Source organism: Panthera onca, chromosome B4 (genome assembly GCF_046562875.1).
Source record: "Panthera onca isolate mPanOnc1 chromosome B4, mPanOnc1 haplotype 2, whole genome shotgun sequence".
In the NCBI taxonomy this organism is placed as follows: domain Eukaryota; kingdom Metazoa; phylum Chordata; class Mammalia; order Carnivora; family Felidae; genus Panthera; species Panthera onca.
Genome location: NC_138345.1, coordinates 121,537,092 through 121,563,904, shown reverse-complemented (window position 1 = coordinate 121,563,904; position 26,813 = coordinate 121,537,092). Strand labels below are relative to the sequence as shown.

Sequence of the window (26,813 nt, the reverse complement as noted above, 5' to 3'; positions counted from 1 at the left end):
TGCATTTGGGGAGGTATAGGTATTTCTGAGCTATTCCAGAAGATTGTTAGATAATCAAAATTTTACATAACCCAAAATAAAATACCTTGAGATTTTTCTGTATCATTTGTCATGCATTTAATTCATTATTTAGTATTCTATTCTTGTAACCTATTCGAAGGCTTTTATTTACTGAAGTATGTAAAGAATCTTGATTTAAAGTCCTGTCAAAATTCTTTAAAAAAAATTTTTTTTTAATGTTTATTTTTGACAGGGAGAGAGAGACAGAGCATGAGCAGGGGAGGGGTAGAGAGAGGGAGACACAGAATCCAAAGTAGGCTCCAGGCTCTCTGAGCTGTCAGCACAGAGCCCGACGCGGGCCCTGAACTCACAGACCGTGAGATCATGACCAGAGCTGAAGTTGGACGCTCAACTGACTGAGCCACCCAGGTGCCCCAGTCCTGTCAAAATTCTTGAAAATGAAGTTTTAAAACTGAACCAAATCCTGGGAAGGAGCTTTTTTAACTAGAAACTAGAAGCTGGAACCATTTTGAGTCAAATGAACATTTTATTCAGGTTTTTGTGGTCGCTAGTTTGCTTTGTGCACTGTGCATAGTGAATTAATTGTTTAGAATGCAAAATAATTGAGAAAAGAATATTTACATACTTGCATAAAATGAAAGTGAAAAGAGAAGCCATTTGTTGAGCAGAAATTTGATGGGCAGTAGTTTCAGAGTCTACTAAATGTTAAAACTAATCGGAGGGACATTCACAATTATTTTAGACTATTAAGGCACCACATATTAAAGCAGTGCTTCAAAGTATCATGAAATGATACTCTGGATGATCCCACATTACTTCCAAACAGCAATTACTTCCCAATTGGCACTTCGTTGTACATAAATGTTCAACTTTACTGAAGTTCTAGAAAATATAATTGACAAGGGGCAAATTTTATGATTCCCTCCTTTCAAAAGTAGCTTTGGTCCTGGCATCCCATAGATTGGAGAATGTAGTTAAGATGCTGGATCCTCATCTTAAATTCTAAAAAAGGTGCCTGCTTGAATTTGGTTGAACTGGATGAGAATGAAAGATCTAATTTTCTTATGTACTATGGAAAAACAGGTTCTACTGCTAGAAGGGAAACAGAATATCCAACTGTTCTGGGTTGTGCCTAGTTCCACAACACATATATTAAAGCCAAGGCATCGTACCAGTAACATTTTCAAACAAAACAGAACAAAAAATACAATACATAAGTTATATTTTCTTTTTTTCTATTTAAAAGTCACTACAGTGACGATGAAAAACATCTGTTTTGGGGTCTTCAGAATACGGCATATCTGAAGACCACAGACCAGAACACCAGACACTCTCCCCTAGCTCACGGAAGGGAGATTTACCAACACAGAATTTTACTTGTCCTTAGGTCATGGGAAAATAGCACTTTTTGTAAAACCATAAAAACGGTTCTTTAAATAACTGAAGTTCCCAGAGAAGAGGGCCTGGAAAGTAGAGGAAAAACTCTGTCTCATATTACAAGCTTGGGATTTTAGGGGGACACATGTAAAATCTGGAATGCAGGGAGAGAACGCTAGAGATTATAGAATATATAGATTCTTATGATTCTACACATTCTCTTCGGCATAAAATAATTTCTACCTATGGTTGATATAAATTGCCTTTTTAAATTAATTTTTAAGTCATACAAAACTTGGGACAATTGATGAGATTTTTAAAAAGACCAAAAAGCACATGAAATTAAAGTATATGTGACTCTCAACAAACCTCACTTAACCACTTAACCTTGTTTGATTGCGACCAAGTTCTGAATTCCTCAAGCATAGTAATCAGTTGTGGAAAACATTGGCTCATGTGACCAAATTAACCACAGCAGCAACAACAATCATGTATGTAAGGAAATAATATCAACAGCTGACATGAATTCATCATGTTTGGAGGCATTTGATTAATTGATCACATTTTCTTTTTTTTAATTAAAAAAATTTTTTTATTACATTTCTTTAGTTTTGAGCGGCAGAGAAAGAGCGTGAGTGAGAGAGGGGCAGAGTGAGAGGGAGACACAGAATCCAAAGTAGGCTCCAGGCTCTGAGCTGTCAGCACAGAGCCCAATGCGGGGCTCGAACCCACAAACTGTGAGATCATGACCTGAACTGAAGCTGGACGCTCAACTGAGCCATCTTGGAACCCCTTTTTAAAATTTTTTTAACCTTTATTTATTTTTGAGAGAGAAAAAGAAACAGAGCATGGGCGGGGGAGGGGCAGAGAGAGAGGAAGACACAGAATAAGAAGCAGACTCCGGACTCTGAGCTGTCAGCGTGGAGCTCAACATGGTTCACGAAGCCACAAGCCTTGAGATCATGACCTGAGCTGAAGTCGGATGCTTAACTGACTGAACCACCCAGAAGCCTAAGATCATATTTTCTTAATGAAAAGGCACATGCCTTCATACCTTGATACTTCTTATTTTTTCAATGTTTATTTATTTATTTTTGAGAGAGAGAGAAAGCGTGAGTAGGGGAGGAGCAGAGAGAGAGGGAGAGAGAAAGAATCCCAAGCCGGCTCCACACTCAGGGCAGACCCTGAATTGGGCCTCAAGATCAGGATCTGAGCAGAATCAAGAGTTGGACCCTAGACCAACTGAGCCACCCAGGCGTCCCTTGCACCTTGATACTTCTAAAGTCAGGATTCATCCTACAGTAAATACATACATTTATTGAGTCTTTTTCTTTTCCAAATCCATTAAATCAATGTTGTATCTTATAATGGCTGTGTCATAAAATTGAAATGTGTGGTGATAGTAGTACTTTTTCTTCTCATTTTTTTTAAAGTTTATTTATTTTTTGAGAGAGAGAGAGTGGGGGAGGGACAGAGAGGGAGGGAGAGAGAGAATCCCAAGCAGACTCTGTGCTATCAGCCCCAAAACAGGGCTCAAACTCATGAACCAGGAGATCATGACCTGAGCTGAAGTCAAGAGTCCAATGCTTAACCAATTGAGCCACCCAGGCACCCCAGTGATATTAGTTTTTAACAAAGATCATTACAAAGAAGTAATATAATTAGAAAGCATAAAGTACATTGGATGGTTGGTTGTCTGATACCTAAAGGTAAAATGACACAAAAAAATGTTAGCATGTGAATTAAAAACACCAGAACAATGCTATTGCAGAAAAGGGATCTAAATGAAGACAAAAAATTGGAATCACTCTTTGCATTTAAAAAAAGGATCACATCATTTAGGAGAAAACTTGCTAGAGCTTGCGCTGGTTCACTTCCTCATTTGCCAGCCACACTCATGCCAAATGAAAGGCTCTTCATCTCAAGTTATGTGAGATCTTTAATATGCACAAGGTTCATTCATGATAGTTTATGGGGTAATATTGAAGTTAATGCCTGGAAAAAAGAAATTAAGTCTTTATTCACTTGCAGTGATTACCAAAAGTGGATATTTTTCTGAAAGAAAAATAAAAAGAGGCAGTAAATATCCCATTTGGGCTTACCAAAATATATCAAGACGCAAAAATTAAAAAAAAAAAATTGTTTTTAAGTGCCCGAACTTAGGTATTGAAGTGAATAATGATTTTCAAAGTAGTCTCTGATGCTAATGCTCTGGCACACCTGGAATCACTCCCAAGACCAGCTTTGAACTTCCCCTGGGATCAGGTGTTAAGGTGGAGATGAGACCCAATCTCATTACCCTGTGTTCACGTGTACAAGGTTGACTGGCCAAAAAAAAGTATGTTCCCACTTGATCACCAACATTATTCTCTACACATGGCCCTCCATGACAATTGTCTGTTTCCAAAACTGAAAGCCACTGTCCTCTGCTGATGGGTGCTCTCCCCTCCAAAGCTCCCTAAAGTTGGCTCCAGGAGAACAGGACCCAGCAGCCAGACCCATGCCTGGCACAGAGCCGACACTTAGTGAAAAATTGCTGAATAAGTGGACATTGGAATAAAAGACAGATCTTTTGGCCCCACTGAGCATGTAGAAAAGAACCTGTACCTAGCACCCCATTGATTTGCCATCTGTGTTATTCTGAAAGAATTCTAAGCCATAGCAGCATTGTTTTTATAAAGACATTGCTTCCCAGTATGATCACTCTAAAAGGGATTTGTGCATCTAATTTCTGGTATTGCTGCTTGGTTACACACATTTCTATATTGTCATCTCTATTGTTTCAATTCCAGGACAAAGTTATCAGTATTAGGGAACAGGGTAGCTGGATGGACAACTCCAGAGGCAAGCAAGCAAATAAACAAATATTAAAACCCCTTCCTGGGAAATCAGCTATTTCCCAGACAGAGACTCTTAGTAAATGTGAAAGAGTTGGCAAATCTAACCTCAAACACTACTTGTAAGATTGATATAGGAATGAAGCAACATTCTGCGGCTATCAAAAAATTTTCAGAACGTTTCCAGATTGTTCCAGAAAGATCCAGGCAACCTGAGAAAAATATTAAGCCTACACTGCTGTGCAAAATTTTCTTAGTAGTGACAGTCTCGGAGCTACTAACTGACTATACTTCAACTAATTAGATAGAAGAATAAGTTCTGAGAATGCACTAATATCCAGGAGTGGCCATTCTTAATGGTTTTAAGTGAGTTGGCCTCACAGTAAAAATCATCCATCTCTTCTGGGGATGCATAGCACCAGTGTCTCATCCTGAATCTCACTGACTCGAGAGTTTGGGGGATGTTCATACTCCTGCCCAGCAAACATGGTAAGTGGAAATAAAAATCTATCCAGAGTACTACTGTCTATATGACCGAATAGCTAAGCCTGCCTGGAAATTCAATTGTTCATTCATTCTACAAGTATTTATTAGGAGATTGCCATGTGCAGCTCTCTCTGCCAAACACTGGAAGAAATGAGCTAAGGGGACCAAAGAAGTGTTAGGACATGGTGCCTGACAAAAAACTTGAAACCTGTTAGGGGAAGGACTGAACCACTAATACGTGATTAAGTTGAGAAAAGAGTGATCTGATGCCAGAGGCCATAGGTCCAAGAGAAATCAGGAGGAGGAAGGGCAGATGAAAGACAGCTAAGACAGTCCAGGAAAGCTGCACAGAGGAGTGAAAGCTGAATTGATGGCTTAAAAAACAATGAGACGGACTGAGGGCTGAGGGAGGGTGAAGGGCAGGTAGGGACATTCTAGTCAAGGCTGGAGAAAAGGTCTGCTACACCTGTCAATTCTGTTTATGCTTATGCAAGCCTTCTTTCTCAACTAGGGAAATACATAAAGCGGTGATTACTGTGTCTACCTTTTACATAGCGTTGTCTTTGAAATTTCCCTCTCCTTGATGAAAGTAAGTAATAGTTCAAGAGGACTGTGTATTAGAAAATAACTTCCATCCATCTACCTTCTTGATTTAGGGATGTCACTTTCTATCCTAAACTGATTTGCTTCCTAGTCATGGAGAGCAAATAGAACCATGGCCGTTTATGTGGCTGGGAGCATGACTGCATGTGGCCATGGGCTTGCTTAATTCTGCAAATGTCAGAAAAAGTGCTGCTAATTTCAAAATTCCCTAGTCATCTGGTCTAGCTCTTTCATCATACTGGGTTCTGTGTTTAGAGAAGAGTTTTTGTTGATTAGTTGACTGGATGATTGGTTGATTTTAACTTACAGGAAGGCATTTTCTCATTTAAGCATACAAATATAATGATGACTTTTCACATTAAGGGTCAGGCACAGGCTTTGTTTAAACATCGACAGCTTGCCCTCTGGTATTATATCATCTACTTTGTTGGTTGAGCCTTACAGCCTGGTCCAACCACCTTTCTAAATTTGGAAACAGAGGGGTATGCCACTGGCCTTGTAGAGAATAATGTTTCAATAGCTTCAGCCAGGATGTCTAAACATCCTTGAACCCTTCTCATGGAAGGAGTTCTAGAAGTTTGCACTGTCTGCATTCCATAAGCAAATAACCTTCAGACTGTAGCCCATGTGGCCAGGATTACTATTTATGTTACTATCCATGGGTGCCACTGAAGGTCAAGGACAAAAGCACCAACATTATGTGTTCATTTATGATATTGTAAATTCAAGTTAACTGAAGAAAAGAGGTCCAATGTACTGAAAGAAAAAAGCATTTTACTAATGTATAGGAGACAATAATACCATAGGAATTAGGTAATGAAATATGACATAGTAAGAACAAAGAAATACTTAGCATGCTTTTGAGTAGTGTCCAAAAAAAAAAAAAAAAGAAAGAAATATTGCAATCAAGAAATAATTGGTTATTCCAAAATTTAACTGTGTTATTCAATCCACAAATAAAAGAGGAACTTTTAAAAATGATGATACAAACATATAGGCAGAATTCTCTAATCTATATCTGTGAAAACTTTCTTTTGTAGAAGGGTAATGCTCCTTAGCTTAGGACAGTTGGTCCTTCCTCCACGGAGAGACAAAGGAATGAATATTTCATGGATCCACAGTAGTAAGTAGTACATGATAAAGATTATTCACTTTCTAAGACTGGACTATCTTCATATAAAGTAAAAATAGAATAATATTACAATCATAAATGAGTTTCCAATTCAATAAGGATCAACATAATGTTTGCTTAAGGTTGTACTGTCAATATATTTAAACCATCATATAAATCTATACAAATATACAATGTTACAAAATGAGATGCTAGCCTTAAAAAATTGCTAGTGAAACTTGGAACAGTTCATCAGTAACATGAAAATATTCCATTAAAAAAAAAAATGTGTAATCCAGATAACTTTCCAAACTGGCACAATCCCAAGAATACCAGATAACTCTTTTCCTTCACATGCACATGGTAACTTGGAAACTACCAATTGATTTGCTGGCATCTCAACAAATGCTTGTGATATTTTTATCATTGTTGTTTTTCTTTTAGAAAGGTGAATCATGAAAACTGATCAAAGCACCCTTCGTTATGCTGACTGATCATGCAGGTAAGATGCAGAAGAACTCTAAACCGCACCGATGAAAGGTAATGTGGAGAAGTTCTATAGGACCACCATGGCAGTCAATACTGACCTCTTTCTACTGACCTCCTTTTGTTGAATTCAGCCTCACTTCCCCTCCCCCGCAACTCACCTTTTGTTGGTGTAGTTCCGGCCTCTTTCCCTTTATTTGGTTCTGTATGGAAAGTACAAGCACATTTTTAAAAGTGTCTCAAAGAAAGCATTTAATTGTGTGATGAGCAATGGGGTGGAGGGTGGGAAAGAAGAAATTAATGGCAACAGTACAGGTCGTAAATGACACCACATATTCACTTATTACACTATACATGAGTTATGGATTTTGGAATTTATAATGTAGAATCCCATTAAGCTTAATAAAAGCAATGAATAACTCTGATCACTTTTGAAAAAAGTATACATAGGGACATGCAATACAGATTTTGTTAAAATATACTTAGCTATGCTGAGACTATGTTAAATGTGCTTATGTAGAAGTGAGTATAAAATGTGGGTCACTTCATTTTAGACCCCAAAAGGGACTGACTTTTTAAGGAAGTTTGACCCACATAGTGATTCTAATTGTTTGGACTTCGAGATGATATTATAGTAATAAGCCAGGGTATACAATCTATAATTGTACAATAGTTTCAAAGAAAATATTTTGGTGCATATACTAATTTTCTAGGTTGAATGGAGAGGCAATAATCAATGCAACATGAGAACAGTAACATCCAATTTCATCAGCTGAGGCAGACCATCTAGCTTGCTTCTCTCTGTCCAGAATTAAATTAGTTTAGATATTTGCAAATATGTCTGACTTGTGATATATGTGAGAAAAGAATTATTTTAAGCATGGATTCTTTTATTTTTTTTTCTAGATGGGTGAAGTAGAGGTCTGAATCTTAGTTAACTAATAACTACTTTGACAGTTTGGGAGGAGACTTGCTTTAGCAACAGGAAGTCAGTATTGTGTGATGAATATGAAATATGCCTATGCCATAATAAGGGGAACTTTAGAGCAGCCCAGTGACCTCAACAGATCTGAAGAACAGAAGGGAGAAGTTATGTCTTCAATGGCCTGTAGGTTTTCAGTGTACTCAATATTGGCAAAAATAAATTTGTAAGTGCAAGGAGAAAACACACCAAAGAAGAAGATCCTAAGGAGAATGTCACACATCTATACTGGCTAAAAGAAAACTAAATTGAGATCGTCCCTATTTGAACTCACATGGCACTGAGCCTCGTTCATTCATTTTGACACATGGCAATATTTTTCTACACTGGTTAAGGGTTTTGAGTGTGTGAATCTTGTATTCTTAGCTGGGCAAAGGGGCTCCTGTGGACAGTCAAATTTCTCAAAGTGGCTTCCTGAAAATGATCTCCAGATGGAAGAGCTTCATAATCACCTTTCAAATTTCCATGCAAAAAAATCACCAGCAACTGAGGCCTTTTCAGTTTCTGCTTTCACCTAGACTGGGTTGGTCTACAGTGACTTCTCACCCCTTGACTTCACACCACATTGTCAATTCAAGAAACCCGCATTAAATCACTTTCTGCCTTGTGAGATTCTCACAGTATTTCCTCGTGTTTCAATTTAGTGGTTGTATTATATTTGGTGGTTCTCCAGGCTGTATTTTATTTTCTATGTGGTTGTAAGCAAACTGAATTCAAGATAATGTTTTCTTCTTAGAGTTCCAATATTGTTCTTTTCCTTAGGTCTATGTGAACGTAAAAGCAGGCTCCACCTGTTGTGTGAAATAGTAATGCCCACTGTCGCTGGGCATCACATCTACCTGCCAAGGGGTTCACTGGAACTCTTTTTTTTTTATGTTTATTTATTCTTGAGAGAGAGAGAGTGTGAGCAGGGGAGGGGCGGAGAGAGAGAGGAAGACATGGAATCTGAAGCAGGCTCCAGGCTCTGAGCTGTCAGCACAGAGCTGTCAGCACAGAGCCCAACGCTGGCCTTGAACTCATGAACCACCAGATCATGACCTGAGCTGAAGCTGGATGTTTAACCAACTGAGCCACCCAGATGCCCCTTGTTGGAACTCTTTATTCCTGTTTTTTTTTTGTTGTCACCATGGGGACAACAGGGTACTATGAAGTGGAGGAGTTGAGCCTCAGAGGCCACCGAACTGTCCTGGAAACTGTTTCTTGAGGAGTTGATGGTGACGTAGTTCACAAGAAAGATGTGGGCTTTGTTTGGCTTTAGCTATATGTGAAAAAGCTCTGCAAATCCTTCATCCCCTCAGAGGCCCAGGCTCCACAATGCTAAAACGTGCGCATGACAACAACTTTGGCATAACTAGAAGGGTCTCTGTAAGTGTATGATGTGCCATCCAAATCAGATTAATGTGAGAGGACTATACAAACACAATGTATTATTTTTTATATCATTATTATTATTGTTATTATTATAAACCTGTTACCACTGTGGTCATCCAATTTCTCTGGAGGAGTTAGATTAAAACTCACAGTTTCAGTGGAGGCCAGATCATGCTGGGATGGAGGTTCTGTATTTGCAGCCCAGACGTGTGAAGTAGTGTTTTTACTCACCTGGGGCTAGGGCTGGGGCTGGAGCTGGGGCTGGAGCTGGGGCTGGGGCAGGCACTTCATTTTCTAGAAATGAAAAGAATAATGGAAGTATTAGTCTCACTTCTCCGAGAGAAAAGCTACTTTCCACAGCCCCAGGCTGTGCTCAACTCCAGGCAGTTAATCACCTGCACTGACAAGAGGGACAGAGCAGGAAAAGCATCAACCTGTGACCAAGACACACTGCCTTTTGGTATATGGTGTGAGGTAAGGATCTAAATGGTATTCTATAGATTTCCAGGAGGACTAAATGGAATTCTATAGATTTCCAGGAGGACTAAATGGAATTCTATAGATTTCCAGGAGGTGAGTTCGAGCCCCACCTTAAGTAAGTAGAGATTACTTAAAATTAAAGTCTTTTTTTAAAAAAAGCAACAACAAAACAAAATAAAAAAAAAACCCAGTTTGGTCTAACAGTCATCACTATGTGCAGTCTAGACAGGCTGGAATGAGTGTATCAAGAATGAACTACACCTCAAAAAAATCAGAAAGGAGCAACACAGGCTGTTAGGATGCATTGATATCTTTTTTCATCACTAATTTTTTTGTGTTGGGTATAAACTTAAATTTAAAAAAATAACTATTTTCATTCAAATGACCATAAGTAAATATATTATCATTTACTAAAGAGAGAGAAAAATATAAAACAAAAAGAGATAAGCATATAGGCTTATAGCAGAAGCTAACATGGCAGGATACAATGTAGTTTGAAGATATAACAAGTGTCCTTTAGATGGCATCAAGGGACATGCTTTAGTTTCTTCACCACATCATGGAAAGGATCTGTGGTGCCAGTGTTAGCCAGAAGACAAAACCCTTGGTAAAAGCCTTTTATTTTCAGAGATCTGAGTGCAGATGGAAATCTAATGTTGACCTCTTGGCTTTGCGTGAGTTGTTGCAGCACACAGATATCAGAATACTCAGAGCAAGAGCCCAACTTCTTTGGCACACTATCTTTTGGACAGGGTCATTGTCACCCAATGCCCAAGAACATCTTCCTGGCTCTCCCTGCAGACAAATTTCTCTGTCCTCTGGTCTCTTTTTCCCATAGCTGCAGGGATTACTTAATGACACAACTGTATTTCATCCTGTTATCCTCTCTAGAGGGTCTTGGTTATCTCTTTAGTGAGGTCTACACTCTTCAAGTTCATATTCAAAGCCATTGCCAGTGGACACTTCCTCCCTCTCTCTTTTTAAGTGCACCCCGGTGACCCCTCTGTTCTAGAGCTGGTTCCTCGTTTCAACTTCTGACCTGTCTGCCACCAAGAAGACGATGATGGTCTTCTCCCCGACAGACCTTTGATTATTTTCTGCATGTGATTTTATCAGATAGACCTTGGTTCAAATCCTGACTCTACGCCTTATTAGTTGTGTAATCTGGGACAATTCCTTAATCTCTGTCAATTTTGGTGTCCTCATCTGTGAAATAACAATAATAAGGTGGTAATCTATGCAAACTGCAAGCACAGTTCCTGCCTGTAGGTAGAGCTCTATAATTTACAACTATAACTACCATCATTATTTTGTCAATCTTTTTCTATCTTGACATTTCTCTTAAGATTCCCAGAGCTAATTATTCCCTTCTTCTCCCCTCCCTTATTCTCTTTGCATTCTGGACCACATGATAATACACTCTTTATTCACTAATTATTTTTTAACTATTTTCCATTTATCTCAGTATATATGTGTTTCTTTTCCCTCCCAGCTGAACAAGAACAGAGACTTTTTTCATTCCTTTCCCACCTCCCTGGGACCTCATTTTATTGTTGGAAATACATTAAATGCATAGTGAATTGACAAAAAAGAATTCGAAGGGCTTCATTGGTTATCACATTGTCCATGCTAAACAAAGGCCAATTTTTGTAAGGGAAGCTGTGATTACTCAAAATCCTGATTTGGAAGTAAGGCCAAGGGTGAATTCTAAACAAATAAATAAAGGAGAATTATCTTGGACACTGAAACCGTAAATGTATTCTGAATGTGAATTGTCCATTTCCATTGTGTCTGTGGCCCCAGTGCTCTATGTAAAAGCCCCAAGATCGAAACAAAATGAGAATTTAAAAGGCTTAGTTCAACTTCCAACAAATCCACAGAATTTCAGTCATTAACAACCGACTATATCATACTAGAGAACTATAGAAATATTATAAGATATTAATACTGATATTTTTAGGATATTTTCAGGAAATGGAAGTAGGAAAATGCATGCCTGTCTGGCATGGAGGTAGAGCCAGAACTTTTCCTTCTTAAAATCATAGAAACCCTGTTACTATATAGCCATTGGAAGAATAAATAAATAACAACCACTTACAGGCAACAACTGCATGAAGGACATAGTGTATATTAATTCTTTTAATCTTTACAACTCTATCAAATCAGTACTTTTTTAAAAAAATATTTTTTAAGTTTATTTATTTATTTACATATAGAGAGAAAGAGCATGAGCAGGGGAAGGGCAGAGAGAGAGGGAGAAAGAGAATCCCAAGGAGGCTCTGCTGCCAGTGCAGAGCCTGACATGGGGTTCAAACTCACGAACCATGAGATCATGAATGAAATCAAGAGCTGGATGCTTAACCAACTAAGTTACCCAGGTGACCCTTAAATCAGTACTTTAATTATCCCCATTTTGCAGATGGCAACTGAGGCAAGGTCCTATAGCCCATGAAGGATGGAGGCAAGCTCTGCCCCACCAGGTGCAGTCAGGTCTGCCTGACTCAGAACCTGGGCTGCCCAAGATGGGGCTGCACTTCCCTTCTCAGCTGCTCAGACTTGTGGAGGCAGAAGTGGATTGATGGACTTTTCAGAAATATTACTGCATTTTTCCTAGTGTATTGACTGGCCTTATTGTTATGGCCACATAACCTCATATGGATGCTGTCCTTTCTGTAGGAGTGGAATATGCCTCAATTTCCTCATCTATGCAATAGAAATAATAGCATAACCTATCTTAAGAGTTATTGACAGAAACAGATGAATTCCTACAAGGGTAAATACCATATATGCAATCTCTCTTTTTGTGGCTATCATCATTATTGTCATAATTTTACTCTGACACAACTGTGAGAATGACACTCATGCCTTTCCACACATGCCACTTGCTAGGGATTTGCCTTATTTCTAGGTATGTGTCTGCATCATGTCAGAACATGTTTGGAATTGGGGTGGGGGCTGAGGAAGCATCTGGGAACTGAGCAGAGGTTGTAGGGACCATGCTCTTCTGTGCAATGGTAATAATAATTGATTTTGATGAAAATTGCATACATTGTAGAGTTTGTTTAATGTAGATACATTGACCAATCAGTCAATCAATCTTGGTAGGACAGAAAGGATGAAAAGATGAACCCTCCATAGCTTTCCAAGCCTTTGAAACAAAGAATTCCCGCTGTCCTAAACCTAGAGAAATGGAGAACTGGGTGTAGTGAAGGTCAAGCAGCAAAGGAATTGGACTGGAAATGCATAGTTGCAGGTGAGTCTCAGGACCTGAGGCATCTCCTTTGCCTTAAAAGAGCTGCTAATTCATCTCTCTTACTCCAAGTCATATTTTGTCACTGACAGGTTCTGTGGTGCCCAGCTTTGCCCACCCCTCTAAAAGCCATTTGCATGTTCCCCAGATTCATTAGCTGCCTTTATAACAATCACTCATTCACAACAATTTCCATGGTACTCACTGAATGGGGACCATAGGAAGAAGGGCCCACCCAACCAGAACTCATTAAGCATAAATCCAACATAAATCTCACAAGAGTAGGCATTTATAAGAGAGGCAAAGATGAGGTGCCAGTGTTTAAGAAGCTCACAGGTAAAGGAACTACCCTTTTCTATCAAGTTAGTGACCAAACCAAGTGGTTTGCTCTCTCAGAACATTCGAGACTCAACACCTCTACAGTCTGTCCGGTGCTTCTGAAATTGCTGTGTGGATATGAATCACCTGGGGATTTGGTCAAGTGCAGATTCTGATTCTGGGGGTCAGCGGCAGGCTTCAAGTTTCTGCATTTCTAACAGGCTCCCAGCTGATACTGATGCTGTCGGTCCACAACCCACACTTTGAGTAAGAAGTCTCAGACTGTGTCCTAAATATCACCTAATTCTGTCCCATTTCAAATGTGATTGTGAATGTAAGGGGTTACCATACATGGGCACTTTTCCTCTCTCTTTGATCACAAGCTTCTTGAGGACAAGGCCTGTCTCCTCCTCCTTTTCAAATTCTGCACAGCAGGTGCTCTATAAATATAGTTGATTGGCAGCCTGTTCAGTATGGCACAAAAGCCCCTTCTCCTCGCTGCCAAGAAATCAAGAACTGTCCGCTGGCACTCCAAGGGCAGCTTTCTTCATCTGCACTACCCACAGGGAACACTATGTCTCCCATTGGCGACCCTTCTGCTGGCTGAATGCTGTGAGGCATTCACCCAACCCCATCATTTCTTAACAAGGGCAGGAGAGCAATTAGGCTAGAGTTTTGGCCCTCAGTGCCGGTACAACCTTGGCCTTTCTAAGGAATTCCCCCTCTCAAAATCTGGGTTGCATTTCTTAGCACATAACCCTCAATCAGCCATGCTAACTCCACGGTCAACTAGCTTAGCCCTGTCCTAACTGTCAGGAGGCACTTGGCCTTGGGAAACTCTCCAAATCTTTAGATTTGGAGCAAAGGTTATTTATTGAAGTGAGGCCCTGCTCTACTTCTGCTAATTCAAAAACCAAAAGGCAAATTTTTCAGAACTTTTCTGCCAGGTGAATAAAGTAGGATTTTTGTCCATCTCTTTCATCCTCCCCGGTTGTCTTGATTAGGAAACATACAGACAGGATGGAGTAAAGGATATACAAGGGATGTAACTTTTTTTTTTAATAAAAGGAAGAAACTTGGAAACCCAGAAAGTAATAAGTCCAAGGAAATATAATATATATATTTATAAATATATACACATATATTTATAAAAATATATATATATATGTAATGTTTATTCACCTTTGAAGGAGCAAGAGACAGAGCATGAGCAGGGGAGGGGCAGAGGGAGACATAGGATGCAAAGCAGGCTCCAGGCTCTGAGCTGTCAGCACAGAGCTCTACGTGGGGCTCAAACCCATGAGCTGTGAGATCGTGACTTGAACCGAAGTCGGACACTTAACCGACTGAGCCACCCAGGCACCCCAAAATGTTTTTGTGGACAACATAAAAATTAATTAGATTCTGAACCAGCAACTAAAGTTACCTCGTGCTTCCTTAGGCAAGGACGGCTGTTCTTTGATCCTTTCTAGTTCACAGATATAGACTTACCCTCCCTCTGCAACACTGAAGCGTTTTCAAAGGGCTTGATCTATTTATGGTGGATTTTTCCTATGACCACCTACTGTAAGAAGCACAGGTATGCCACCAATGGCATGTCTGCATAGCGAGTGCCAGGGCACTCTAACTGACGGGCACTGGTGGCAGCTGCTAAACACACAGCCCGTATGTGGCCTCTGGGGTCTGCTGAAAGACCAGGAACCCAGAAGCTCCATAAATGGTCTGCTTTCTCCGATGCAATCCATTCCTGTTTTCTACAATCAAGGGTTCCATGGTCAGTAAATTAAAGGGGGGAAAAAAACCAACTCAGGTCTTAGGAGGCATTAACTGACCTGCCTCTCTCTATGTATGTGTCTCTACACCAAAATGATATAAACATCCCAGCTCTCTCCTTCCCATGGGCTCACTGACTCAGATAATACATTGTTTGGATTCTTTAAAAATGTTTTATGGGCTTTCAGGTGCAGTTTAATTTAGCCTTTTGATAGCATGGAGAACACAATTACATCCTATGAATATGTTGCAGAGGCATAGAAAAGACAGGAAGAACATGTAATAACACTTGTTATGTTATCATCGAGTGGTAGAATTACAGGTCTTTTTTTGTGGCTTTCCTTTTGTCACTTTGTTGGATAAAATAATTGTGCTAAAACCATCCTTTGGTAATTTTCTGTGCGGGAGAAAATTGTTATGTTGTCCCTCATTATGTATTCTCAAAGTCACATTCTTGGTTTGAAATAAAATATGTGAATGCTTTATATATTGTAAGCATCGTGGTGAATGAGGCTTTATCTGGCCGACTTCTGTTTTGTCATGTTTGGTAGTATAGCAAATTATCTTTCTTCCCAGGTTAAATATATAAATATTGTCAGGTATATCCCCTGGTGATAGTGGGATCTGGCACTGTGTGCATGTTGCAGCCTATGCCCAGCACAATGGAAACTGCTTTAGTATAAAATATTATTTGTATGGAGGTGTTCATAATACTTAGAGAAGTTTTAATTATATGAATTATAACTGTCACCAAAACTATCAGCAAACACAATGACGATGCCTTTTGTACTGGCCATATTCCTTAGGCATCAGAATCTAGGTTTGAGAAATAAATTAATGTTTAATCTAACGTTTTTACAGTTAGATGCTTAATTTGTCCCCTATTATATTCATTATAGGCTGTGGGTGTGGATATCTTATACCTTGGGATTTAGGGATTTGGGATTAGACATTTTTTAGAGGTAATTCTTTATTGGTTTATAATAGTGATTCTTAGAGTATGATCTGGGTATCCTTGAGAGCTCCTGAGACCTTTCTGGGGATCCACAAGGTCACAACTATTTTCATAATAATGCTAAGACATTATTTGCCTTTTTCATTCATATTCTCTCACAAATACGCAAAGGATATATAATGTGTGATGACATCAACTCTCTGACAACTAATAGAACATGTGCTGTGTATTTTTATCTCTTAAAAATTTATCAGTTTTAATTTCTAATACAGTATATATTGATAAATATAATGTGTGTAGGCTTTTTAGTTTCTCAATAGTTATTAAGTGCCAATGTATCTGAGACCACAAAGTTTGAGAAACATTTAGAATTTATGATAAATCTTCTTAAAAAATTATTTTGTGCGTGGACACTTAAAAAAATAAACTTATGTCATATGCCTCATTCAGGAAAAATCTGTAGCCTTGATGAATTAAATGAATGAAGCAGTCAAAATAAAAACTATAAATTGGTTTGGTGGGCTTAAATATAACTTATTTTCCTATGTGTACAATAATAGAGACAATAATAGAGACAAAATACTGTCTGGTAATACTTCCCCTATTCAGAATTCAGCTATCTAGCAACCTCACTTATCCAGAGAACAGCTGCTGACCAGTCAATTTAAAAGGGTGTCCAAAGAGCAAAATGGATTTGTTTCAAGCTTCTCAAGCCCTGGGCACTAAAAGCCTAAGTGCTTGATTCACAAGAGAGCCCACCCAGGTCCTTAACAAGCCTGGGAATTGGGACTCTGGTGAGGCAGGCCAGGGGTGGGATTTAAGGAGGCACTCACTCACAAGTGCCAACTCGACCCTTGCATGACTCTGAGAGTGCATGCCTCCTTAAATGTGATGCCCTAGGCGCCTTGTGGACACTCCACAGTGTAGCCCCACTCAGGGGGATTCCAGAATCCCCCTGGGGTCCACAGAAAAGAGAGGGGGACAGCTTAAAATACTGCCTGACAAGAGTAATAAAAGAAGATAGTGGACTTCTAGCAAGGGATGAAACAGGAGAGCTATGGAAAATTGCATTCAAAATGCAAATAATATGAGTCCAATTAATACAAAAGCAAATAATTTGGGCTCTCAAGGTGTCACGTGGCACAATAACTGACATCTATAATTTAAGACAAAGTTATTTCCACTGTACTTTGGTTTTTTTAATTAATTAATTAATTTATTTATTTATTTTTGAGAGAGACAGAGAGAATGAGAGCAGGGGAGGGGCAGAGAGAAAGGGAGAATTTCAAGGAGGCCCTGGCTGTCAGCACAGAGCCTGATGTGGAGCTCGAACTCATGAATCATGAGATCATGACCTAGACTAAATCAAGAGTCGGACAATCACCTGAGCCACCCAGGCACCCTTGTACTCTGTTTTTAAAAGTAAGAAGTAGGGGCACCTGAGTGGCTCAGTTGGTTAAGCATCTGACTCTTGATTTCGGCTCGGGTCATGATCTCACATTTCTGTGAGCTAGCAGCACAGAGCCTGCTTGGGATTCTCTCTCTTCTCTGCCCCTACCCTGTGCATGCATGCATGCACACTCTCTCTTTCAAAATAAATAAAAATTTAAAAAAAAAAGCAAGGAGTAAAATGTTACATTGAAGGCATGTTTCTATCCAAATTGGTTGAAATAATACGGTTTGAGAACAAAATAAACTCTGAGATTCCAAGGAGACCAGCTATTCAGAATGCTTCAGTCAATTAAATCCATATTCATTTACTGTGGCTAAATATTGCCAAAAATTGTATTCTAAGGTTCTGAATACATGAAGTCTACTTGTGAATCAGGTATGCAAATTTTCAATGACTCATTATTCAGCTTGATGGAATTTCCCTGAACCCACAGGATTTTTTCCCCTTTCCTTGTAGAATTGTTATTTTTTATAAGATTTTATTTTTAAGTAATCTCTACACACAATGTGGGGCTTGAACCCACAACCCTGAATTCAACAGTTGGCAGCTCTTCCGACTGAGACGGCCAGGTGCCCCCCCATCCCCACCCCAACCTCCAGTCAGGTTGGTCGTATGTCTTTCTAATTATGCATGTTTCAACTTCGGAATGTCATTCCACACAGGAAAAGAATTGAAATAGGGTTAGAATTGCACAGCAACAAATAGCTTCTCACTGTTAACATGGGGCTGGATTAAAATGAAGCCTTTTGCTAAGATCTGATGACTTGTTTCTTTAGCGTGATTCTTACCATATTTGAAGTAAGAGTCAAACGGGGGTTGAGTGGCATAGATGGGGTGGAGGTGGTGTGGGAAAATCTTTACTCAAATTGAAAAAGTTTAAAAATTTAGCACAGGTCACAAGGAAATTATTGCAAAAGTGATTCAAATTGTTAACAATTTCCCCTTTTTCTGCCTCTCCCGGGGGTCTGTTCCTGGGCAGACCATCACCACAATCACAGCACTCTTATGTGGTTATACGGTTATCAGATAAATCCCTTAAAGGCCTTGCCCCAACGCATTGCTGGGCCTCCGATTGGGTGACTTTTTAAAAATAGAGGAAGGACAGGCCTGATGCCAGGTGGGGTCATAAAAATAAAATTCCACAGCAGTAAACACAGTGGCACTCAATCAATCACAACCATATGTGGTCATGGAGAGTTCTTTATGTGACTATCTCAGAAATACTCAGACCTGGAAGACCCCACCTGCTAAACGCACCCCTGTGGGGAGAGAAATCTTAATGTTCCACAAACCCAAGCCTTTCAGCCGTTGGTGGCGGATACAGTTACATGTTCAACTGCACAGGGTGACTCTTTCAACTAAGTGGGAAAGGCCATGCTTCCACAACGGAACAGTGGAGAAACAACTGGTTATCTTCGTCTGTTTAACAACTGGAGACCCCTAAGTGGACATGATATATTTCAGTGGGAACACAACATAGGCTCTGGAGTAGAGACCTCTTATTTTATCTGGGTTTCTGTGGGTGAAAACTAAGATGATTCACCCCAAGTTAAAAAAGGAAATTCTCATGGCAGTGGCAGTGATGGCTATGATAATAACAGCAACTTCTTTGGAAGATATTATAAATATTAACAATAGTTATTAAATAAATATTAAGGAGAGGAGCAGTGGTTATTATGTACCTTACAGTGGTTGTTCTATGTTGGTGGAAATGCCCTCAAAGTTTATGTTAAGGGTAAGGCATTTAACACCTTATGCCAGATTCTGAGTTTGCTGTTTTAGAAGGAAAATACTTAAGTTCTTACATGGTAGGTCCTATTCTGAGCTTTTTACTTTATTTATCTTATTTCCTTCATGCAAAGACCTAATGGGTCGGGTACTATTATTATTCACATTTCACAGAGGAGGAAACTGAAGCATATGAAGTGTAACTAACTCAATACATGGTACAGCTGGAACTTGAACAGCCTAGAATGTTCTATGAATAGTATACCTTGTTTATGTTACTGTGTTTAATAATGACTATGACTTAATATGCATAAGGGAAAAGCCAAAATACTATGCAGAATAATTCTAAATCCATCTAACTTTAAAAAATGAGAAATGAAAAGAATTATACAAATATATTATTTTTAAGTTACAAGTAGAGCATTCTGTTGCAAGATATATAAAATTTTATAAAATGCAGAAGGTAATATCTGATACAAGCAAAGAATTCTGAGGAGTTTGAAAAGAGATTTGATACTATTTACAGGAAGAATTGGATGATTTTGGAGAAAAAGAAAAACATTTTCTAACCTAGGTTCTTGCAAATATCTATAGTACAAGTCAAAGAAAATGAATAACAAAAGTAAAGATCTAACATCTGACATATTAAACATAACTTTAGGTCTTACATTGATGTGCCAAACTGGCCCATAAAAAAGATTCCTGAGGGACCGTAAAAGGGCAAAAGACTTATCAAAGTGGATTTCAGACTTGAAAGGCATAATAGAAGTCAGATTACAGTTAGCTTTTTATGAATTCATTTTTAGAGAGAGAAATAAGCATGTAACGAAATGATCCTGGTTTGCCAAATCGGCCACTTCACTCCCCAATCTGAAGGAATCTAAGACTTTACTCTGGAAATGCATAAATAATACACTGCCGATAATATAGAAATGGAAAACCCATAAATAATCTGCCCCACGAATGGGAACATCCTGAAATTTGGCTTACTGTCTATCTGCGTAGCTGTCCAAAACAAATGTACTTCTTATAAATTAAAACTGGGCCTAGCCACACAGAGTAGAGCACATGATATTGTCCCTTTGATGGTTTGGGGCTGTTTTTATAAAAAGCTGTGGGGACAGAAGCCCTGTTCTCTCTGGTTATGAGACGCTTTGCATACTTACAGGAAATTAATTGATAAAGTCTTCTTTTTCACAGTTTCATATTCCTTAATCACTATGCTTTCAGATTTTCGGAAACTGCTCTTGAATAAACAATGACTACTTCATAATTACCCCAACTAGGAACACTGTAATTCAGTAACTGCCTTTCCACATATTTATTGGGTTTTCCTCGGGTTTAACAGGCTGGACCAACAAGGACTCCAGAAAAGACAGCTGTTCCTATCAAGAGCTGATATGGGATAAAAACCAAGAAAGGAGACATGGCCGTGTCCCCTCAGGTACACACATAAAATGAGTTTTGATTTTTTGATTTTTGATTTTTGATTTCTAGGGCTTTAATTCTGTTCTTTATTATCTAACACACCCAAGTGTGTCTAGAGATGAGATCTAGAATTACCAGAAATCACAGGCTGCCAAGAGTATATTGTGTCTCTTAATATAGGTTTCAAAGACAAATTAAGGAGGAGTGCAGATAAAAATAGTAAATATTAACAATAATAAAAATTCTTCTCCGTGTGTGCCTAAAGAGCCTACAAATACATGTTAGAGAAAATAATTATAAGAAATTTCTGCAAAAATAACAAAAATGCTTTTGCTTTTTAGGGCTGTAAAAACCACAGAACTTATTTTCTTTCACAACAACTCTCTAAAATTTTAAAAAGGGATATATTTACTTACAAAAGTATGGCAAAAACATTGTTTTCATATTTGCTCAAGTTTTTTAGAAAGACCACTTGTTTATTTATTATTATGCCCATGCATTTCTTAAAAGTCACTTCAGCCAGGGTGGTTTCTTCACCATTCATGTAGGATTCGGGGATACTTTGAAATGGCTATAAATAAGGAAAGTGTGAATTGTGTGCCCATAAGGGGCCTAAAATAAAATGTTTCAAGGCCATGTCTCGGGTCCAAAATAAAGGGAGTCATTGAGGGAACAGAGGCTTGCAAATGCTTTCCTTTTCTCTTTCACTTGGGACCCTCAGACCCACTGAAGAGCCCAGTCTTTTTCTTTGCTCATTTTCAGGAACTCCCTTACAGCTGACTTTGTTGTACTTTGAAAGACCCGGAGAAGACTTCTTCAGATTTACTGGATGAGAAACAAGGATACAACTTGTTTTTTCCAAAGTTTTTTTAAAGCGATATATTTAGGGCACTTGAGAGGAAAGAATTGGCCAGTCCTTTATTTATCTTCCTAACAGGTGCAGCCCGGACAGTCATAAAAGCAGGCTACTGAAAAAGAATGATTTTGCCAAGTATTAAGCTTCTCTGGTGTGCATGCATTTGTCCCAGAGTATTCCTTCCAACAGCAGAGAGCTCAGATCTACACCACTCCTCTCCTGTACAGAATGGCAAAGTTTTGTCAGGGGGAAAAATATCATGACATTCATTTATACAACTTCTTCATTCCTCATCCAAATCTTCAACTTGACCTAAGTGAACCATTTCAGATTTGGAGGAAAATAGTCGCCCTTGATAAAATAGCTCCTCCCTCTGCTCCCATTCTTTCCCTTACTTCTTACAAATTAACTTTTCCCCAATTTGAATGAAAGGTAATATTCTATATGTAAGGTGACTTCTCCCAAAACAAATTTATTTTGGTGTTTGAAATAGGCCTTCCAGTCTCATGCAGGTGGAAACTGAAGGTCAAGGAGTAAATATGAGAGGAGGTTGGCCATCACCAGGGCACCTTTTCTGATGATGACTAAGCTTTGGGTGATGCTGAGAAATAAGCAAGAGGTGATGAATCCTGCTCTACATTCAGATAGATTTGGGGCAGAACTTTAAGATGTGATGAAATCTCTAGGGACCAAGAAAAAAAGATAAAGCAAAGGAAAAACTTCTATGGACTGAAAGAAAGTTATTCTCCTTTACCACGTTCCCATCCATTCCTACTGAGAAAGGTCAAGATAGTTTTGACAGATAGATCCTGTATGTTGATATAGCAAAAGAATCTGTAGCAACAATGCCATACCTTTGATTCCTGGAGTTATCAGAATGGTCCCTTAAAGTTATGGCCATAAATGAACCTATGTTTTGTCATGTTTGAGTTTCCAAGAAGAGATTTGACATGGAAGGTGAGAAAGCTATAGTGTCTTTCCCAAAGCTTTTTGAATCATACCCAGGCAACAAGGAGAACTTTTGCCTTTTTCCTATGAGTTAAGTACATGAAATACAATAGGGCCTGGTATATCACATAACAAAAAGTGAAATTGGTGTTAAGGCCTCAGATAATTTTTCTAGGTCCTGTAGATTCTGATAGTTAACAATTGTCTAAGTATATTAAAGAACCAGATTTTAATGATCACATACTATAGAGATAAAATTCTGATGAAATCATTTTATGGGTTTAAAAGCCATTCATGGCATTTTTAAAATATTGGGGGTTCTACCACAGAAGTATTTTCTAATTTCTAATTAGAAATTTTCAAGTTTCATGTTGATAAAGTCACTCCTTGAAGGAAAAGAGAAATTTCCAGTGAAAAGTGATTCTTTTACACATTAAATGCTCAGAGGCAATTAATCATGAGGGCTTTTAGAATAGATACCATGTTGTATATGTCTCTGAAATCCCAGAGACTAGCTTACAGTAAGTGCTCAGTTAATAGTTGATGCATAAATACATGTATCAGAAACTCTGGGAGATTCCCACAAATCTGAAACTTCCATCCACATCCTGTTACTATTTGATTGGAATAACTAGGCCTCAGGTTCTGCATGAATCCCAAGCAAAAGATAGGCCTTTTATCTGGAACTGACAGTAAAAATACTATAGTTGTCTAATGAATAAATATTCAATTGATGAAGGTGGAGAGGAGGGCAATAGGAAATGGTTACTCCTTAAAAATAACGTTTTCCTGGGGCAACTGGATGGCTCAGTCAGTTAAGCGTCTAACTCTTGATCTCAGCTCAGGTCATGATCTCGTGGTTCATGAGTTCAAGCCCCATGTAGGGCTCTGGGCTGACAGTGCAGAGCCTGCTTGGGATTTTACCTCTCTTTGTCCCTCTGCCATTCCCCAACTCACACATTCTATCTCTCTCTCAAAATAAATAACTAAAGTTAAAAAAAAAAATGCTTTCTTTCTCCAGAAGGGGTTACTGAGCCATCCAGAATGTTTTCAAGAGTCTAAATCAGAACTGTTGGCTAATTACTTCCATTAGACTTCCTCCTTGAGGTCCAAAGTTACACCTGTCCTTCCTCCACCTCCTTAGAAGATTTTAGTTCTCCCAAGACCCAACATGAAGCTCCCAGAATTTGGTCACTGTAGGTTGGGAGGCAGTTAAGGGAGATGTCTTTTACACATTCAGATGATGAAAACTCAGCCTCTTTTGAGGAGTTACTGCATCCTCCTGGATCCTAGGCTCATGTGTCCTATCAAGAGTCACAGCAAGTGGTCATGTCCTTCTTGGGCATGGTTCTCCCAGGTGGAGAGAAGATGTAAGATTTATAGGAGCTGGAGGAACCTGTCCCTTGGAAGTGTTTCTGCAGATAGTTTAAAGTGACTCTGAAGACTTGGTTTGGTGGCAGGTTTTATTCTTGAGGCTATCTTTCAGAGGGATCCAAGCGGATGGAACAAAACCAACCCCAGGGAAAATGAAGTAAGTTAGGAGGAGGTACAAGGACCAGAATAGTTCCTGAATTGCCATACATCTTACTCTTTAATGTAAATAATATGAAAGTGCAATGATTTCACCAGGAAAATTATGTAAGGTGCAGTTCCTTTAAGAACCCATTCTGCTGGTAAGGAAACGGAAAAAATCCCTGTACTTCCTTAAAGGATTTTAAATACATCAGTAACCCTCTTTTTATCCCCACTCCCCACTATCCAAATTTAAACTAACCGCAGAATCTATGAGTATAAAATTACTGTCCTGGGGAGGGGGGGAGACTCTTACACAGAATATCAACCGTGCATTTATAGCAAAAGAAGATCATGGGGACCTTGGCATCTGTATTGATTTATTCAAAAAGAAAAAAATAAATATTTGGGGGGAGGGGGGAATGCTGAAGTTAAAGATAGATCTTCCTTTTTGTAGCTCTAAAATTTCATGGTCTCTAAAAGCGGAGTGGGTCAGATTGAGTTGTAAAACCAGACCAAAAGTAAAACTTTATCACATCTAGCAACCAACGTAATTTGATTGGCTTTATAAGCTCTACAGTCTGTCATCTTATTTATTAGTTTTTCAGCTTGTCATTTTCAATTGAGCATTAAAATAACACATGCAAATTTATCCACTAAATGCAAGATAATTAAAACAATATTCTGTCCTTAGCCAGGAAACATAGAATGCATTTCATCCAAATAAGCCTTGAAGAGGCTAGTCAAGTGACAGATCAAATAAAAAGGACACTTAATACACATGTAAATCATTTGCATTACAAATAAGACACTTTAGCAGGGGTTGGACTCACTGCCTGGTAGTTGGGATTAAGTTCCCATATTAATGCATGCATTTGGTGTGGTTATTTCGGGTGGAAGACTTCATCCATCAATGCCTCCACCACTAAGTAAAGCCAACCTGTAAACTGATCACCACAGCCTGTCAACACTGGTTACTTAATTACATAAAGAAAATATATTTCAAAGACTTTTGATAATTTGGGTAGTATTTCAATTTTAGGCCCCATGTCTAGCATCTTTTTCAAGGTTCTCCAAAACAATGACTAAAAGCAGTTTTAAGAATTAAAAGTGAAAATACTGAATACAATTTTTATGCTTCTGCTAATCTTTTTTTTTCTTTTATTTGCAGAAGTCAAAAATAAACTCCTGAAACCAATACTGCACTGTATGTTAACTAACTCAAATTTTAAATTAAAAAAGAAAAAAATGCAAAAACTAGAAAAACAAAATAAAATAAAATAAAATGAGCAGAGTTTTTAAAAAAAATATGTCAAAAATAAAGATTTGGTAAGCACTAATGAAGACTAATATGAATGAAATAATATTTTAAAAAGACATTTCCATTAAAAATTAAGCTTCCTGTACTTGTGCTGTTAATTTGTGTTTTTCATTAGTCATTTTAGTAATTTCTAATTCTAATTTATTTATGTTACTAATTAGTAGTTCTTAAATATTGATTTTTTTTATAAAAGGGAGAAACTTTATTAGAAGAAGCATTTCTTCTAATGAAGAATCTTATCCTATTTTCAGTGTAATTATTCTTAAAAGGTTACATATTAAGAATATGTCTATAAGAAAAACCATTGAAGAACATAATGTAGCAGCGATATTCAAAGACATTCTCTTTTACCCAGTTGTCTCATTTTCTTTGCATGCAAGAATTTAATAATATAATAAGTAAGAAACTCCAAAAGCACTGATAAAAAAAATAGCTGCATCTGTATATCTGTACATTTTAAATGTCTTCCCATGAAAAAAGATATAGCAAATCTGGAGATATTTGTTGCAAATTATTTTTTAAAATCTGATCAAATTTATTAACTAAGAAAGCATTACAAGCTTCTCCCACCACCCACAAATTGCAAATACATGGTGAAAAATTTGTGATTGAGCCTGAGAAAATATGCTTGAGAATGCAATATATTCACCATGAGCAATTAACCTCCTTAAATTACACTTTGAGGATACCTTTCAACTGAATGATAAAATTATAATTTGATCATTTTAGTCACTATCCCTTCATAAGCCATCTTTCTCAGATATTTTTCAATTCGTTATACTCTTCCTATATTTTCCTCTGGTCTGTGTACTGTAAAGGATCTTTTCCTTAAATCACAGTGATTCTATATCTTATAGTCTGTTTAAGAAACTGGGTATTTGTTTGAAAATAAATACCCAAATGAGCATACTGTATTCAAAAGTACAACAAAGAGATTTATGGATGAGTCTTACCCTCTTTCTTAGTGGGTTCTGGCATGACCACAATAAAACGTTATTCTCCAAAAGTTTGTTCCCCTCCGATACTAGTTGACAGAAACCCCACAGACAGTGAGAGATGGTGCAGGTCAGCGTGACAAGCAGTTGGGGAGAAGTCCAGTGCTTTTATACTGTGTCTGCACAGCAATCACGTTGGCACCGCCCTTTCTTCAACACAAGGATGCTGGAACTTGACAGCTATGAGGACCTTTCTCACATCTGTTGTCTGCACTCTGCTCTCTCGCCTACTGGAAGGAATCTCCTGTCCATCTCGTGTGGCTCTGAGAACACCTCTAACTTTCTAAATTCAGCTGCAGCTCCGTGTTCCTTCTTATTCTTGTCTTTCTGTCTGATAAGGCATGTGTCGAGTCAGGAGTACAGAATGTTTGCTGGATGATAAAAAATTAAATTAAAAATCATAATATGCTAATTCAACATATACCTTAATTTTCACTACGATTATAAGGAAAAAAATCTCTGTGTTCAGATGACAATGTTTATGCTCCCATTGGCTTTTTGTATTCATCAGTTCTTAATTAT

The 26,813-nt window shown here is 38.3% G+C and overlaps 1 protein-coding gene across 9 annotated transcripts in view; it reads right to left on the bottom strand.

The window, feature by feature from the left end:
• Positions 1 to 26,381, bottom strand: part of MYBPC1 (myosin binding protein C1) — an 87,666-nt gene extending 61,285 nt beyond the window's left edge. For all 9 annotated transcript variants that reach the window (XM_060656617.3, XM_060656623.3, XM_060656621.3 and 6 more), the window contains exons 1-3: positions 26,250 to 26,381; positions 9,506 to 9,568; positions 7,083 to 7,124 (exon numbers count right to left, since the gene is read on the bottom strand). In XM_060656617.3, coding sequence (XP_060512600.2) covers positions 7,083 to 7,124; positions 9,506 to 9,568; positions 26,250 to 26,274 — 130 coding nt within the window. In that variant the 5' untranslated portion in view covers positions 26,275 to 26,381. The remainder of the gene's footprint in view (positions 1 to 7,082; positions 7,125 to 9,505; positions 9,569 to 26,249) is intronic.
• Between the last annotated feature and the right edge of the window lie 432 nt (positions 26,382 to 26,813).